Raw genomic sequence first — 18,475 nt, forward strand, 5'->3', positions numbered from 1 at the left:
TAGGATAATATTAAGAAAAGACAAAGCAGCTCTAGGAATGTGCGAGGATGTACGACGAGCCGGACGAGGGAGTGAGTAGTAGTGTACTGCGGTCTGCGAGGGTCACAGAACCGCGTAGGTACTATGATTATTGATTACGTCGAGGGCCGCGTAAACTTTCTGTTTGAATTTATCGATGTGGGTACTGACTAAAACTAGGACCCGGACCAAGTGACTAAAACCGGAACTATACTAGTTCCGGTTGAGCTATATACATTGTTCAACCATTGGCGCACCGGACTAGAATCACGCAAATAAATTTTAAGTCATCATAAGTCATCTGACGCCGTACTATCAAAACTAAACTATGATCTACTCAAAATTTAAAATTTGGTCTTATGACTCCAAAATCATGAATGGGAAGAATATAAAAAGATAAAAAATTTTAACCCTTTCACAGGTAAGTTACCATATATGGTAATTACTAATTAAAATGGGAGTAAAAAAAAGGCCCCCACATCACCCACATTGCTTGGGGCAGCCCGCCAACAAGCTCAAACCTATCACAGACCATGTATGAGTTTACATCATGTATGATGAATGATGCAGTGCTCTGGCGTGCTCTTACGTCTGTGTCAGCTGACTTAAAAACTAAGCACTCTGGAGAAATGGCATAATGGCATTTCGGGCCCTCATCGTATTCACTTTAGCAGCTCTAGGCCATGAAGAACTGTAGGTAAGGTAAGGCCATGATAGTTGCTAGTATCATAGTTAAAAACTTGCCTTATTGACTGATTATGATGCCACTTAGCTACTTGAAGCAAATGCATTAATGCAAGAAGGTGAAATAAGATGGCAAAAATTAGTGTGATCATATATGAGCATACGCCTGCACCTGCCAATGCTTAGAGATGGAAGACGGAAGTGACTGTTTGGTCATATGCCTGCTAAAGGTAAATTTCTACAGCGCTTGGTAACTATGTTTGTTAGCCTTTAGTGGTTAGCGGTACTATGATTTAAGCCATGTTTTTCAGTCTAACGTACCTATAGTTCACCACTTGATGCTTTCTCAGACTTTGACTGCAGTCCAAGCTCTTGGTATTTCCTTTGCTACAGAACATAGAGCCAATGCAGTTGCAACTGCAAGCAAGTTGGTCTCTGCATTGACCCAGACAAACAATCACCAATACTAATTCTTATTGACAATTTTTAGGTATATGTTGTTATTGTTGTATATGAATGTGAGTGATGTGACTCTTTATATACAGCGTGGATGTCTCATTTATGGATGGTCTGGAAATATCTTGCCATAAAATACTTAATGTACCTCTAATTTTGTTCATCTTGACTGCTTCCTTTGTATGCATTATAATACATGCATAAAAGAGCAATCAATATGTTTTTTATCATCTAAATAGGCTAGTAAACTTTTAATATAAAAATCAGTGAATTTTTTGTATCTTATGCCGGCAAGGCCCCATACAGGCCAATGAGGCCATACTATATGATCACTTCATTAATTGTGATTTACTACTTATATACAATACAAATTTTTTTGAAAAATGCTCGAGTAGGCTAACTGGTTACACCGTTACAGTCTGGAAGACTGTAGAGTGTAGAGGGGCTCAATTCCCCAAATACATGAAGTATTAGCGGATGCAGTAATGCTAACAGAGAAAGAAACATGGGAGGGATAGGGCCCGATAGGATAATATTAAGAAAAGACAAAGCAGCTCTAGGAATGTGCGAGGATGTACGACGAGCCGGACGAGGGAGTGAGTAGTAGTGTACTGCGGTCTGCGAGGGTCACAGAACCGCGTAGGTACTATGATTATTGATTACGTCGAGGGCCGCGTAAACTTTCTGTTTGAATTTATCGATGTGGGTACTGACTAAAACTAGGACCCGGACCAAGTGACTAAAACCGGAACTATACTAGTTCCGGTTGAACTATATACATTGTTCAACCATTGGCGCACCGGACTAGAATCACGCAAATAAATTTTAAGTCATCATAAGTCATCTGACGCCGTACTATCAAAACTCGCTTAGGTACACGAAGCAGCCAAGTGCCGTAACAGCTGACTTATCGTCTGTGATAGGTGGATTTAGCTTGAAAATCAGTCAGCGTTTGGCTGAAGAACTTACGACCTTCTGAAGTTCTGACTATTAATGATAGTGCGAACGGCTTTCAAAATGTAGAGAACACTTTAAATTTTGCGTACCAAGATGTTAAAATCTACTTGAAAGAATATCGTCCTACCAGCACATCAGTGTTTTGAATAGCAGAATAGGTTGATTTTCTGATCGAACTAATCGATAGAGAATAGTCTAAAACGTCCAGAAAACTATAAACATTTAAACCAAATTCCCGTCGATTTATGTGAAGTAATTCATCTCTTGCCAGGCTGACCCATAACAGGTCCGGCAATCCCAGACCTACGTATACGGGTCATAGAAAATTTAGTTTTTTGATCGATCTAATTGATAGATAATTTTCTGAAACATTCAGAAAACATAGACAGATTCTTTTGAATAATGATCTATTCTGAAACCCGAGTACTCTGGTGCCGGTTAAGCTTTTAGTCACTTGGTCCGAGAGCGCAACCTGACCCGATTTTTTAAAGAATTGACAAAAATTAGGTAGACATATTTTTTGTTATCTGAAAACGTGCTAACCGACGGATGGGTATTTGAGCTAAAATGAGAAGTTGGTGCTCCTCCAGTAGGTGCCCCGTTGGCTACGATAAGATTAGTTTCCTCGCTGGGGCTAACCTCGGGAATAGTTGCCCTCTCGGAGTGGTTGGTTCTCAGGCTTTGTGGGCTTCCATGTCAGGTTCGTTTGAAGTTATGTTAAGTGCCATGTGCTTTTGGTCCACAGGAATGGTGTGCATCCTAACATGATTGGTCTTTGCCGTGGTTGGTTGGTCCAAAGGCTTTAATTGTTCCTGGTATGGTTGAAGCCAATGTGCAATTGTTCCCTGATAGCGGTTGTACGCCAGGGTTGATTTTTTACCAGAACAGGTATGATGATAGTTTATCTAGTGAGATTTCAGAGCACATCATAGCGGGGCCACCTCGCTTTAGGCATCACAGCTTTCACAGGTTCCACACAATCAGATCACAGCTTCATACAACACTTCTGTTGGCTGGCGAGATTTCGATATTTCAGCACTTAAATTATTCTCATCCTACTGATGAGATCCAGAGAAAATGCAAGCTTGCTTTATAAAGTCATAATTTTTTTCCTCTGTCAAGCCTTGGGCTCACGTGGTAACCTGTATGCCCGTCGCTTCAAATTGTGAGATACAACATTAATTGTATTTCACTTGGGTGCAGCTACCTTATCACGTCACACTAATCGCGACTGCTGCCCAGACATGTTCAGTTGCTTCGTCACTCCACTAGAGACTACGGCTCAGACACGATCAGCTGCATCGCCACTCAGCTCGTGACTGCTGGCCATGCACCTTCAGCTGCTTCATCACTCCACTTGTGAATGTTACCGTGACAACACTTCGCTAAATCATCACGTCACATCACTCATTACTACTGCCATTAGGTACGTTCAGATACCTCATAATGTCTCTTCACTCGTTCATCTCGCCCGTGCCATGTAATAACATAACATAATGATGTCGGCGCTGAAATGTAGGCCTGATGTGGCCTGTCGCCGATTCTTTTCCTTTTCGTGCCTTGTTCATAGATCTAAACTCGTCTCTTATACACATCTAGATGTGTATAAGAGACAGGTTGACACCTCGTCATCACCACGTGCTCCTGACACCTCGTCATCACCACGTGCTCCTGACACCTCGTCATCACCACGTGCTCCTGACACCTCGTCATCACCATGTGCTCTTGACACCTCGTCATCACCACGTGCTCCTGACACCTCGTCATCACCACGTGCTCCTGACACCTCGTCATCACCACGTGCTCCTGACACCTCGTCATCGTCACGTCCCCTCATCTCCTAGTTAGTCCAGTGGCCATCATCATCGAGGAGGTCAAGTGAGCTAACAATAAATACTGGCAACCTTTAATTTGTTGTCATTGACCGATTAATTACACCAAGCCGCCCTACTTACTTTAAATCTGTTCCTATTGGCATAACTCTTGTCACCCTGGTCTTAAAAATCCCCTGAGACGGAATCAAACAACAAGCAATAATTACTTGTGGTCGGGTGCTAGCCCCCAGGCATGTGGTCCCCAGACATGCCGGGTCCACAGTTATGGTTGGTCCCCAGGCATACCTGGTCCACAGTTATGGTTGGTCCCTAGGACCATACAGGCCTGATACACAGGCGTAGTTGATCTACAGACGTGCTTGGCCAAGGGTTTTTTGGTCCCGGTGCTGGAATTGTTTGTAGAATTGGTTGGTCAAACCAAGGTGTTAGGCGATTTTCGTACCCGGGTTTGGTTTGCCATGGGGTTTCGTGTTCAATAATCGTGATTGGTCTCAAAAGGATGTTAGTCGCCAGGCGCTAGCTGTCCTCACGCTAGGTGGGTCCCGAGTGTTGCTGGTCCAGTGAGGTCCTTTATGTTGTGTAATTTTGATATTAGGATTTTTCTGCAACTAGAGCCATTCAGTCATCATTCAGTCAGAAATCAATTCTCAACCAAGTTACGGTCATCTATATACATATATAAATACAATACATGAGACATCCAACTACATTCCGACGTGGAACTTCAATGCCTTTTTCCAAATCTACCCTAAACAATAAGTGAAAAATTCAAAATTATATTACTAAGAGTGACTGAAAAACACAATTACTTTCCTTAAAATTTTGGGTTTGCTTCTTCTTTTCAGTTCTGAGCTTTGTCGATTCTCGGTGTTCGAATCAGGGCAAATCTTTATTTTCTGCGACTTGGTCATGCCGGCGTGAGGGCTCATTTGTCTCGTTTCAATTTGTCCAATTCCAGCATGTGTCCTACATGCAATGTCGAGGACACTATTAATCATTTCATCTTGCATTGTTCGCTCTACACAAACCAGAGGCGGGAGTTTCGCTCCAACTTGGAAAATCTTTCACTTCCTTGGAACCTTGTGTCAGCTCTTGGTGGAGGAGATATCCCTCAGAAAATACGCACAGCGGCAATTCGTCGGCTGGGACAATACCTGCTAAGCTGCAGCATTGTAAACACCCTATGAAGACGCCCAGTAACTAATCCTTTTATCTCTTCTTTTACACAACAACCACCGGCTGGTGAGAGTGAGCTAGAGATTAATCTGTGAACGACTGTTGGCAAGAGAAAGAAAGGCTCAGAGAAAAATCAAGTTGTGCTCAGACTGGGAGGTGTGATCTCATCATACCCGAAGTCTGAAAATCAATTAAAAAAATCTTTATTTGCCGCGTGGTTTTGTTTACAAAAGTAGAATCAACTCTTACGAAGTTGCGGATTGATTCCGTAAAACGACGCAATCCTGGCTCTTGGCTTGAAATATTAAGTGAATTGTTCTTGCAGTAGTATCATTAGTATGGACTCAATTACATCAAACAACGGTGAAATTTTTAAACATGAAATGGATGCTGGCCCATCATGCATTGAAATTGAACAGCCGCAAATAGATTATGACCATCAAAAGCAACTACAAGCTCCTGTCGACCCTAGAACTTGTATTGTTTTGCACCCTGGAAGCCGCAATCTTAGGCTGGGACGCCCGTCAGACTCTCAACCTTACACTGTACTTCATGCAATTGCACGGAGATTGAGAAATACTAATTTGACCTCAGCAAGAAGACGAGACCCTATAATTGTACCTCTGACTAAGATTGTAAGTATTTTTATTTAGACAATTATTATATAATAAAAAATAGAATACCTATATATTTTTAGTTGAATTTCTAAAAAAACTTAGTAGAACAATCAAATTCCAATGAGCATAATAGAATGTCAAATCTAATATTTTTGAGTGAATATATTCTTCATAGTACTGCGAATCTTCATACTCCAGAAAATTAAAGTTGATACCTACTAATAATGCAGGTTACACAGGCTGGAATTTTATAAATGATTTTTCATTTAATTTATATCAATCAAGCCTGTAACTTGTAGATAAGTAGGTAAGTTGCTTAAAAAAATATCACACAGTTTAGGTATTTAGAAAAATCCGATTTTAGGTCTTTAAATCCAAAATATTAACTAGGTATGTTGATTATGATAATTTACATGAATACATGTAGGTATGATGTACCATGCTCTGGAGTCTGGATTTAGGCTGGTGTACTGTTAAATGTGAAATGTCAAATTGTCAATCATGCTTGGAATATGTTGTGCATATATATTTTTTCCAATAATGGCATATACGTAATGTTCAATTTGTTCATTACTCATTAGATGCTATCATTAGTATCATATCATCATAATACAAAGCTAAATGAATAATAATATCATCATAAAACAAAGCTAAACTTATGAGTCCTAAATTTAGAATTTAAATTAGCCTATTTATAGCTTGTGGCTAATTGTTTTATAGTTTTAGTAATATTTTAAACCTTGGAAAAATGCCTAAAATATTGCAATAGAAATCTATGAATTCAATTAACTAATTTTTTACCTATAGATCTTACTGATATTTTTATTAAGATAATTTTACTAGTATATATCTTACTTTCTCTTAAGCATTTTCACTGTAGCATGATTAAATCATTTTGGTTATAGAGCAGTGACAAACTTGAAGAAGTTGAGGAATGCCGCATAAAAGTCAGCAACATCTTGCAGGCTTCACTGAAATCAGATGGCTCACAACGGTGAGAATTTGAAGTGAATTATTCTTCTTGAAAAGTCAGGACTTTAGCTGGCTTATACTGTATTGATGATATCTTTGGAATTTTTGTGTCCCTTGATTTTGAATTTTGGGTGTTCTCTTTGTGACTCCATTGAAGGATTCAAACTAATGAAATCCTATTTTAGATGCTGGTTAATTACAATTTTAAGGGCAGGGAAAATGTAAGCTCCTTCTGTAAAGTTAGCTAAGTTTTTCTGACTTCATTGGTTGAAATTTCCAAAGGAGTTTGTCTGAAAGAATTTTCCCTGATATCAACAGGTATGCAACACCTTTGAAGCAAATAGCTGCTCATAATCGAAGAGTGACGCCAACAATTGATGAGTTCTCCAGCCCATGCCCTCCACTTCTTCATCCTTCAGAAGATTACCTTATTGGAGATCAAGTAATTACCTAAGGCTTCAGTTAACTATGAAACTAGACACTCTGTATTTGTCTGGATATATTTATGCAATATTGAAATATTCGGGTACCATGGTAGGTACCATGTTTGTTAAACATGATGGGTGTGGCTTCATTATTTTACATGTTTTTTTTATTAATTATAGGCAATGATTTCCTTGAACATTTAAAGGAGATTCTATTGCAGCAGTGACACAAATTCATCTACTAAATCCTAACCAGTCATTTTGTTTTTTTGATCGCTGATAAAATGTTTTTTCCTAGGTTCTGAACATTTCCCCTGAAGCGCCATACCACATCCACTTCCCATGGCAGCGCGGCGATCTCAACACTCACTCGGGCATCTCAGGCTCCCTTACTGCGGTCATGGCTGACCTCGAGACCATCTGGTCTTGTGCCATAGAAGATAAACTTGGTATATCACGCAAGGAATTCAAAGTAATTGAATTTATGCACATTTTTCCTAAATTACTTTTCCAAAAATATTACTAGTGTTTGTTTATTGTAACCAGTATTGCATGCTTTTTTATGAACATCTCTTTTCTGCTCATTCAACCTCTTTACTGCTCATTTAATCTCTACTGCTCATTGAACCTCTTTTTACAACACTTCTCTTTAACTTCACTTCTTGTTTGTCTGTCTGTCTGCTACAAATCTTATAATCGATATTTAATACACTTCTACCTGTCCAATCGATTTGAAATTTGGCACACTTGCGTAAAGTTGGAGACAATGCATGAATCAATTGACAGAATAAATAATTTTATAAAAAATAATTTCGTCTCCTACAAATCTTATAATCCATATATGACACAATTTGACCTGTCCAATTGATCTGAAATTTTGCACAATTGCATAAAGTCAGTGACAATGTATGAATCAATTGACAGAATAAATAATTTTTTAAAATTTACAAAATTTTGATATCTTATAAAAATTTGAAGAATAATTTTTTTTCAATACATGAAAACGAAATTAGAAATTCGTTGTACATGTGTAACATCCAAGATACTGGATTGTGCAGAAGTGTTGTCTTTAAAAAGCAATTTTTAAACGCATATTATTTTACAACACTTCTCTTTAACTTCACTTCTTGTTTGTCTGTCTGTCTGTCTGTCTGTCTGCTACAAATCTTATAATGGATATTTAACACACTTCCACCTGTCCAATCGATCTGAAATTTGGCACACTTGTGTAAAGTTGAAGACAATGCATGAATCAATTGACAGAATAAATAATTTTATAAAGTAAAAAAAATTTTCATTATCAAAAAAATTCAAATAAATAATTTTGTCTGCTTCAAATCTTATAATCCATATATGACACAATTTGACCTGTCCAATTGATCTGAAAATTTGCACAATTGCATAAAGTCAGAGACAATGCATGAATCAATTGATAGAATAAATAATTTTGAAAATTTGCAAAATTTTGATATCTTAGAAAAATTTGAAAAAATAATTTGTTTTTCAATATTTGAAAATAAAATTAGAAATTCATTGTACATGTGTAACATCCAAGACACTGGATTGTTCAGAAGTGTTGTCTTTAAAAAGTAATTTTTAAACGCATATTATTACTACGGTACTTATCCAACATCTCTTTAATACTCATTCAATTTCTTTTACTGTTCATACATCTATTTACTGTTCATTCAACTACTTTTACTGCTAAAATACTCACTTAACTTCTTCATAACTGATTAGTGATTGCAGCTACGGTAATATCTTAACTGCAACCTATTGTTAATTAAAGATTAGTACTGCCTTAGACATTCTAAGAACCTATTATTAGCCATTAAAATACCTACTAGGATACCAAGATTTATCGACTGAGAAAAACTTTTGCATAGCCTGAAAGAGGAACCAGAATTAAGATATTTGTTATGATTAGTTTTAATTTATTTTGCATTTTTTCTTCAATAATTGAGACTTTGTGTGCTCCTCCTATTCCTTCTTCTCTGCCAACACGTGCTCTCCAAAAACATTTGTACACTCTAGATCAGAGCCACAACTCCAGTTGACGAATTCACAATCACTGCAGTCCTCTCCGCACACACTCTCATACTCCATACCAACAATCTCACCCTCCTCTCTCTCATACAGAGCCATACCATCATTACACGTAGGTACGTAGTTTACCTATCATTACAGATATTATCTCGTGTGTATCTTGCGCGCCTCACATTCCGCTCTCATTTGCACCAGTTTCCTTAACACCAAATTACATGCAAAATACTCGTCCTTCCTCCTCTCATTCGCCCTGCATGTTCCTTTACTTACACCCAGCGAACCTGCCCTCACACCATTACTATTATTATTATAATGACTATTATTATAATGACTATTATTAAAATGACTATTATTATAATGACACTAGGTCATTACTTCAGCTATCGTCTCATATAAATTCATAGCCATGCCTTTCACTACCAGGAGGAGATAGCACTGTCTAGTAGGGGTGGACACAGAAGCAAGGTTGATAGGAAATGTTGTTGTATCAAAGCAGCATGATATTATTACTGGTAATTTTTTAACTGAAGTGTCAGTGTAGGTAAGATGCATTTGAATAGATAATTGCAAAATCTAATTGTTATTATCCAAATTTTATCACCAAGAATATTCAACGTGTCCATTTTAACTAATGAAGTCTGTTTATTCACACATTAATAGCTATTTTATCCGAAAATGTAGGCACGATTGATAATGCCTAATAACCATATTTTGTTACTAAAAGCACTGTTTTATTTAAAAACACAAATTATTGCATTACTTTGTGCTGCTTATCAGTCGCTGTAGAAAGTATTCGTGATTCAGAATTAGTCATTCATTAATTGCTCAGAATTTCCGGTGCTGCGTGGTGATCCCAGCGCTGTACTCGCGCGAGCACGTCGTGCATATCACGCGACTGCTGCTCGACACTATGGGCTTCGCTGCCTGCTTCGTCTTCCAGGTCAGTGATGTTCATCAAATTGAAGTTATGTTCAGATTTGAAATGCCAAGCACCATGTCGAACCTGATGGAGGTCGAGTAGCTATTTCAAACTATCGTCAGTCATGAAAAGATCCGGTCAAATGACACGATTTTAGACAGGCCACATCAGGCGACAGGCCACAATAGGCCTACACTTCAGCGCCGAGATCACTATGTTATGTTCTGTTAAGTTAGAAGTTCATCACTTCTTATTGTTGAACTCGGAACACCGATCTACTTTGAATTATTCTTCTTAAACTTCAAGCAACCTTTTACAATTGAACTCAGAGCACTAATCTACACTTGAATTATTCTCTATCATTAGACGCCCAAATTTAATGCTCTTACCATGACCTGGTAAGTTTTAATAACCGAGTATCGTCCGTAATAAAGCAACATACTCTGTCAATAAGTTGTGTGGTTAATTAATTAATTAAATAGTTAATTGGTTAATCTGAAAATTGCTGACTAATGACGCATTTATTGTTGTAATATCTCGCCTCTTAATTTAACTTATCTAATTAAATTAATTTATTAAAATAATTTTACGAATGTGAATATCCGCTATGTTCTACAAGAAGCTGTAGGTAAGTGAATAAATCAAATTATGCTCAGTTTTCCAACCGCTTGCTCATCTCCCTGGCCATACTTTCAAAACTCGCTAAGTGAACGTAAGTACTTACGCTCTATTTTCTTGTCTATGATTGGTGGATTTTGCTTGCGTGGCCGTCAATGATTGGCTGATGGACTTACGATCTCTTAACTTTTTTTGAAAGTATGGGCCCTGACTGGCCTGTATTTATGTGCATTATTTTATTTATTTATTTATGTTGAGATCAACGCCTGTCAATAACTGAAGTATACGACGGTAGTAAAGTAATTCTTTCAGTACTTATTCTTATGGGAGTAAATAAGTAACGCGAAAATAATTGTTTTACATTGTATATACACATTATTCAACAGCTTAATTCTACGTAGTCAAGCAAAGCTGGACAGTGAAAGCACTCGTCTTTATCATAAATTGATCAATTCTTGCTAAGAAAAAGTTATCATTTCACGATTGTTATTGTCAAACAAGACTAGGCATTAAAATAAATAAATTATGTGATTACATGTCTTCACTCTTAAACCATTTATGATTTTTAAAGTCGCGTTTTGCTTAGAAGTGCTATGTGATTCCGCGGCCGTCTTTAGCTGCTTTGCAAGATCCTTATTTTACAGTCGTCAACAAGCACAATGTCGATTTAACTTGGGTTAGGAATTGTTATTTTTTAAAAGGAGATTGAAGTTCTTTAATAACTCGGCGATTATTATGGTTTCTGGACTAATATTTCACCGTACTTCCCTTCTTTATTAACTCCGAGGCGATAATTCGATCGTAAGAAAAAAAAAATGGCGAGTAGTGAAATGGCCCAGTCGTGCGTGATGTTTAGGGAACGTGTAGTGCCTGGGAATGTGACAAGGGAAGTTGAGCCTCTTCATGGTGATGCCCTGTCGTGCGTGATGTTTAGGGTTTAGGGAACGTGTAGTGCCTGGGAATGTGACAGGGGAAGTTGAGCCTCTTCATGGTGATGCCCAGTCCTGCGTGATGTTTAGGGTTTAGGGAACGTGTATTGCCTGGGAATGTGACAGGGGAAGTTGAGCCTCTTCATGGTGATGCCCAGTCGTGCGTGATGTCTAGGGTTTAGGGAACGTGTAGTGCCTGGGAATGTGACAGGGTAAGTTGAGCCTCTTCATGGTGATGCCCAGTCGTGCGTGATGTTTAGGGTTTAGGGAACGTGTAGTGCCTGGGAATGTGACAGGGGAAGTTGAGCCTCTTCATAGTGATGCCCAGAGGACCGTCCCGGAGCTCGCAGTATCCAAGCATTCCAGGGTGGCAGTTCGAGCTCGGGTTGCCCCACTTCCCTCGAAAGTCGAACCATTTGCTAAAAAAATAATGTATTTTATTTATTTATCATTTAACGTCTTCAATGAAGTAATTTTTACTTTTGCATGCCATTCATAGTTTTAACGAATAACATGAAACCTATGATCAGAGGTATAACTTGGTCATGGCGACAAACACAGCCGCGAAAGAACGAAACCTTTCTTCTATTAGAACAGATAATATAACGAATACTAATAATTGTTTATATTGTTTGAATATGATGAAATTAGGCTGAAAACAAATTTACCGTTATGGCTTCTACTTATATCGGAGTAGGTAATAGTTGTTTCATAATCTCTTATCCACAAGATAAGTATTCCATGACTCACAATCTCTTCTATGATATGAGAATATGATAGCATATTCTATGTTATGATAGTGATCCACAATCCCTGTCACAGGCGAGAAATATTCCACGTCTTTATTGCACTTAATATTAGATGAATTTGTTTCTGTAGATAGGGTAACGTGGGGCAGCGCGCCCCCCACTTTTTTTAAACTAAATTTTTGACGAAGTTTTAATTGATACGAAGTGGTTCTTTGTTTTGTTTAAAGGTGCAACTAATGAGGAATGTATGATGTGAATTAGACGCCTATAGAGTTATTCAAGTAGTTGTTTCACAATCTCTTATCTATTCCATGACTCGCAATCTCTTCTATGATATGAGAATATGATATCCTATTCTATGATATTATATGATTCACAATCCCTATCCCAATCTAGAAATATTCCACGTATTTATTGCACTTAGTATTAGATAAAGTTGTTTCTGTAGCTACTGACCCGTGAGTACCGATGGGCTTTCCCCTCTTCTCGGCGAGGGAGTCAATGACGTGCACCCGGTGACGCGTGTCCCATAAGTACCCTTGTTCCGCCTCGTCCTCCAGCCTCACCATGACGTCGTTGTACAGGTGTACACCTGCACAGTATATTGTTAATGCACAGTATATTGCTAATATCTTGTCATGATGAGGTCCAAGTTCATACAGCTGACTGCCACGTATCGTTCTATTATTGTACTTCAATTATGTTCTTTATTAGTGCTGTGCGCCTGGATTAAGTTTCGCGTCTAATTAGTCAGAATTGCAGAGAAGCTCTATAGCGAGTCTAGGTTTTGTGGTTTTGCTCACCTTTGTGTGGCCATGTGCCGTGTGAGCCTCTAGCAGAGTATACGACAAGTCTGCCTTGCTGGAGCTCCAGGTACCGAGGGTATTTTGCCTTCATGAAGACGCCCTCACGCACGTCCTGGTTTGTGTATTCGAAGCGGTTCCATGCGGGCTGGTACGTGTAGAACGCACCGAAATTGTGGGCTGAGAGGTACAAATGGCGGGGTTCTCCGTCCTGTTAATGAATCCAAACATTGGTATTGACAAATGACTGTAAATCATTCTTGATTAAGCCATGCTGCTGCATCTATATAGGTACTTTAGTTACTTCAGTTTGCCGGGAAATGATATATGCCAGATGAGTGTATCGCCATGTATTTCATTTTCGGTAGTCTGCCAGATTCTGTACGCTTCGTTTGGCACATGGAAAATCAGAATAAATTTAATGTCTATGCTCCCCTTAAATTAATTCGAATATTCTAATTTGAGAAGAGGTACTCGCCTCAAAGTAAATGGAAAGATGCTCCCAGTCGCCGACGTGGTTACCCATGACGACGGTCTCACCGTGACATTTGCCTTTGTATAATGGCTTGGCCACGCGCCCGATGAATATCATGGAGGTCGTGCAGATTTCCTTGCCGTGGTTGTACGGGTAGAAGAACCAATACGTGATGGTGAAGTGGTGGCCGTGTGTTCCCGTCGTGAGAGAGGCATGCCGACGGGTCGGTTCTTTGAATTGTTGTGTTGAATTTGATGGATCTTTAAATGAAGTGTCATTCGTATTTATGGAATGATTCACATTTAAGTTATCAATAAAAGAACGAGTTTCGTGTACATGAGTTCGAGAGTAGTTCTCTATTATTATTATCGGTTGACTTGTAGCAGGACCATTTAAAGGCTGCTGCGTAGTTGCCGGAGATTCTGTGTCCAGCTGTGCTTTACTTCCACTAATATTATCAGAATCATTTTGGGACGCATCATAACCGCGCTGACTGAGAGTGGCATCCGCAGTGAAATTCGTGTTTCTGACTGCGCCTGAACTTTCTTGCTGACGAGTTATTATTGTCGGTGGTTCAGTTTGGTTAAGCGCGTTATCAAATTTGGCAGCCGAGTGACCACTGTTAACATTTATCCCAATAACTCTCGAGTCTTCTTCCTCATCGCGTTTTAGCGGCGATTCCAATGATTGAGCCACAGTAGACTCCTGAGCTGAAATTAATTTTCGATTTTGCCTGATGATTGCCCTTTGATCCTCGCCTCCTGGGACAATCTCTTGCTCGAACCCTGCTCAAGCAGCAACAATACGACAAACACTCAGTCAACATAACGATCCCAAATCCGCTAATAAAGATAAGAATCTCTGGACTAAAATCTGCAGTGAATTTTATCTATCGAATATAATTTGGAGCCGGTGAACTACCAATAAGCTCATACAAAATTATATTGTTCGAGTAGAAGTATTGTCGTCTCACCGTTTTCCTGACCGGGTATGCTGCGCCGACCTCTTGCTCTGGCGCGCAGTCTGCGGCGACGGTATCTAGGCAAGGGGTGCTGCAGGGTCTGGATCTGGTGGCGTAGCGACCGCGCCTCTATCAGCTTGCCTTCTGGTGATGGTTCCAGCAATAATTCCATCTGAAACAAATATTGGAATCGTTCATAGTGAGTTTTAGCTTATAGCATTGCCTTATTATCCCCTCGTGCGAGCAGAAATTTGTTATGAGACACACGACAAATGGATTATGTCTGCACTCTTACTACAAATTTTCCATAAATAATACAAATATTTTATATGTAGATAATGGCCGATTATGAAAATGTAGATAACGATTACTGTCAGCCGATTAATCTCAAATTTTAGCAGAAAAAAGGTTGCTTGTTAATTTTGAGATCATAAAAATGTTCAAATTGATAAACAAAAATTCAATTTCTAAAGAGCAAATGCGATCGCCGAAGAAACCACTCAACCCGAGTCAGTCTCAAGACCGCTGCTTGCACGTGACTTTGGAAAATCGAGTGATATTTCCAAGTTATGATTATTCGCCTTACACTTTTAATTGATAATTTATCTAGGCCCATTTAAAAGGCATGAATATTAAAATTTCATTACTAAGTGATGAAAAGACGCAAGTATTGATGTTTACCGGTAGGGTTCTGGTAGGGCTCGTGAGGGGCGTGTAGCAGGCGTGGATGTGGGCGTAGACCGGCGGGCCCTCGCCTCTGATCGGCCGCTGGCCGTGGAGGAACGCTGGCAAGGGGCAGTTGCAGCACTCTGGCTCGTCGAAATCGGTAAAAAATTGTCTATATTTTATTTATTTTTACATATTTTTACGTTCAAGAACAACATTGAAAGTGCCTTAATCGGTTTCCACGCTCTCGCATGCGGTAAATTGAATTATGATGCTAGTATGCGGCTCCAATTGTAATGATTAAAATTGTGCAATTAGGTGTTGCTCCCACTAATGAATGTGCGAGGTAATTTTGATATAAATTCTCTAACGATGATTCAATAATGATAAGTTGAAACGTTTGCAACATTTTAATGTAGGTGTTATTGTGTTGAAGTGACTGAAGTTTTTACTCATAAATTTAAACTCATGAATTACTATCATCAAATCTGAGAAAGTTGATTGAAATTGTAATCTTGATTCTTATGATTCCGAGGGAACTTTTACAGTCACATGCTTCTTTTATGTTAACCCTTTCATTCTGTAAACTCTTAATATTATTTCGAGTGATTGATGTATAGTTGATATTGTCTGGCACCTGTGTCGAGGGGCGCAGTGAGGTACATATCCTCCGTGACTGGACCTTGTGGCAGCTCCAACTCTCTTAGGTAGGCAACATCCTCTGCATCGTCGACTGAACTACGTCGTACATGAAACAAATTCATCGCTGAGAGAGTGAATACGGCGGCATGTGGAGCAAAGATGACATTTTAATTATATTTATTGCGTGGAAGGGTTCTGCCTTGAAATTTTATTGTCATCATTAATTGCAAACACTTACCTGACATTGACGTGACGAAGGAAGTCGAGCACGTCGCCCGGGAAAAAAATTTCATTGGGATGCAGCCATACGATCGGCGCCCATTTCCGAGCTGCCTCTTCTCGCTCTGACGAAAAATGTGTGTTGATTGATTCCTGACAAGCGTTCATATTTCGATTATTATTGTTGTGTCTTGGGTATTATTTGTAACGTTTCAGTAATTTTTAGTGAACTTTTCTAAATTTCAACCGAGACGGTTCATCATTTGCGCAAGCTCTCGAGTTTCTCTTTTGAGAACGACTACAAGATGGAGACTTTTCAAAAAGTGTAAGTTTGGAAGTATTCGCGTGATCAAAATATTACTCACCTCTTTGCAGACGGTAGTGAAGCGCATTTTCTTCATCCTGAGTACGGAGTTCTTCGGTTACTGGGTAAAGGAGCTCGTTGTCCGACACACCGGTATTGTCAGCAATGTTGCGCTTAAAGTTATTGGATAGGTAGTGAGTGCTCTGGTCTCGAGCTGGCACGTCGTCAACAGACCTTCCTGACTTGTACTGCTGTTGCATCACCAGCTTCCTCTCGTTATAGTTGACAGTCGGTGCGGCAAAGTAAGTTCTGTCAGCTCTATGCAGCGTTACCTCTGGACGCCAAGCCAAATAATACGCTTGGTTGCTGCTGATGCGTGGCTGTTGTGAAACAGACAACCTGCTTGCAGATTCACTCAGGCCTAATAATGCTGATATAATAAGGAACTGTGTGATAACTGCGCATACCGGCGAAAAGTTCCAGATCGATCTTCCTCGACTCCACACCCATGTTGGCAGTAGATTTGTTTCGCATGGAATGAGTCGGTTCTGTTCCATTGCTTCTTCTGTATTTATTCGTTGACGCATAATATTTACATTTTCTAGTTCGTCGGAGCATTCATCCTGCTGCTTAGGCCAAATCATGTATTCAGGCTCTAGCTCTTTAAAGTGTAATGAGTCAAGCTCAGACCGATTACATGTCTTCAACATATATCGATTTTGCTTGCCATTCTTAGGTGCATGTGCGTTACGGCCATTTATTTTCAGCTTCTCTCGATACCTTAAATCATTTTGTTGATTTTCTGAACACAGCCTCGAGTCAGTGACTGGATCGTGTCCCTCAGCAGAACCATGTAAATTATCATTAACTGCATGTTTAATTTGTATTGCGTTTGGTAGTGATGCAAGTTGTCTGTAGTTCTTGTTGTGCTCTGATTTGAACTTGGCTGTGACGCAATGATGAGCGCTAAGTTGACCTGCCATTGGAGGCGCGTACGATAAGCGCGTTCGGTCGGTCGCTTGCGAGGTCATGCGTGGTGGTTGACTGCTCTAGGGAGGCCGTTAACTGGTTTGCCGCTACTCCCTGACGACCTTGACGCTTCAAGGGTCGTAGTTCACTTTCGTTTGGTCGTTTCCATGGATGTGTTTTGTTCGCTTAATTACTGGCAGAGTCCTAATGACAGTATTCTTGTAAGGATATCTTGAAAGGCCGTTGTTCGTTCTTTGCTGGCATGGAGTTTCTGATGAAACGTTTGTTCTGTGGGAAAATTGCGACGTATAGTGTGTATCGTTGAACTTATGAAGAATTTTTATTCGGATAGATTCCTATCTGTCGGTCCTATCAAGGATTCCCATCAAATCCTGTCTCTTTACATTCAAATAATTCGTATACACTGTTGGTCATCAAAAAAATTTGTGCACACCGGTAAATGGAAACAATTAAAATTTATTTCTAATCATCACTTCCCCAAATTGTTTCCACGTGCAAAGATAAGTTCAATAAAACGTAAGATTGGTTTGTATTTATGTTTGGAGTCCTTGTCCGAAAGTAGTTTTTAACATCGGTTGCTTTATGTTGGATCTTGTATTGAAAAATCAGAGTGTTCCAATTGGAATCCCTATAGACTCGGAGCCAGCAATACACTGGTGATCGTTTAGATTCCCTGTCCTGTCCCAGATTAATTATTTTCCTTTGAGTTACTCACAATGATAATTTTTCTTTAATAACACAGTTGCATTATGTCTGTAGAAAATAATCAAATTAATTAACTATTCGGATCGTTGTGGACGGCAGACACGTACTAATATCTGCTAGGCAGGTACCGGGAAAATGCTGCTGCTGTTGCGTTCTCAAATTTTGTGTTTCGCATTATGTTTTATCTGGAATTTTATTCATGTTTCCTTGAAAAATTGTCGAAGATTTAACCCTTTAAATTTAGAATGAAGCTAAAAATAAACTTCGAAATCCGTCGAAATTATCCTGCTTACAGTATGTGCTATAATG

General features: G+C 39.2%; 2 protein-coding genes across 2 annotated transcripts; one reads left to right on the plus strand and one right to left on the minus strand.

Moving 5' to 3' along the window:
- Positions 1-4,820: 4,820 nt before the first annotated feature.
- On the plus strand, positions 4,821-10,207 carry LOC108673503 (actin-related protein 8). Its single transcript, XM_018161346.2, has 5 exons — positions 4,821-5,761; positions 6,649-6,737; positions 7,034-7,157; positions 7,439-7,612; positions 10,016-10,207. The coding sequence occupies exons 1-5, from the start codon at positions 5,465-5,467 to the stop codon at positions 10,205-10,207; spliced, it is 876 nt and encodes a 291-aa protein (XP_018016835.1). The 5' UTR covers positions 4,821-5,464.
- An 865-nt stretch (positions 10,208-11,072) lies between these two features.
- Positions 11,073-17,884, minus strand: LOC108673504. The gene is made up of 9 exons (XM_018161347.2): positions 16,533-17,884; positions 16,187-16,292; positions 15,944-16,044; positions 15,322-15,449; positions 14,653-14,812; positions 13,683-14,464; positions 13,205-13,415; positions 12,858-12,993; positions 11,073-12,071 (listed from the first exon to the last, which is right to left on the minus strand). The coding sequence occupies exons 1-9, from the start codon at positions 17,500-17,502 to the stop codon at positions 11,909-11,911; spliced, it is 2,757 nt and encodes a 918-aa protein (XP_018016836.1). The 5' UTR covers positions 17,503-17,884; the 3' UTR covers positions 11,073-11,908.
- Positions 17,885-18,475: the final 591 nt, after the last annotated feature.

This window comes from Hyalella azteca, unplaced genomic scaffold (assembly GCF_000764305.2).
Source record: "Hyalella azteca isolate HAZT.00-mixed unplaced genomic scaffold, Hazt_2.0.2 contig3384, whole genome shotgun sequence".
Taxonomy (NCBI): Eukaryota; Metazoa; Arthropoda; class Malacostraca; order Amphipoda; family Hyalellidae; genus Hyalella; species Hyalella azteca.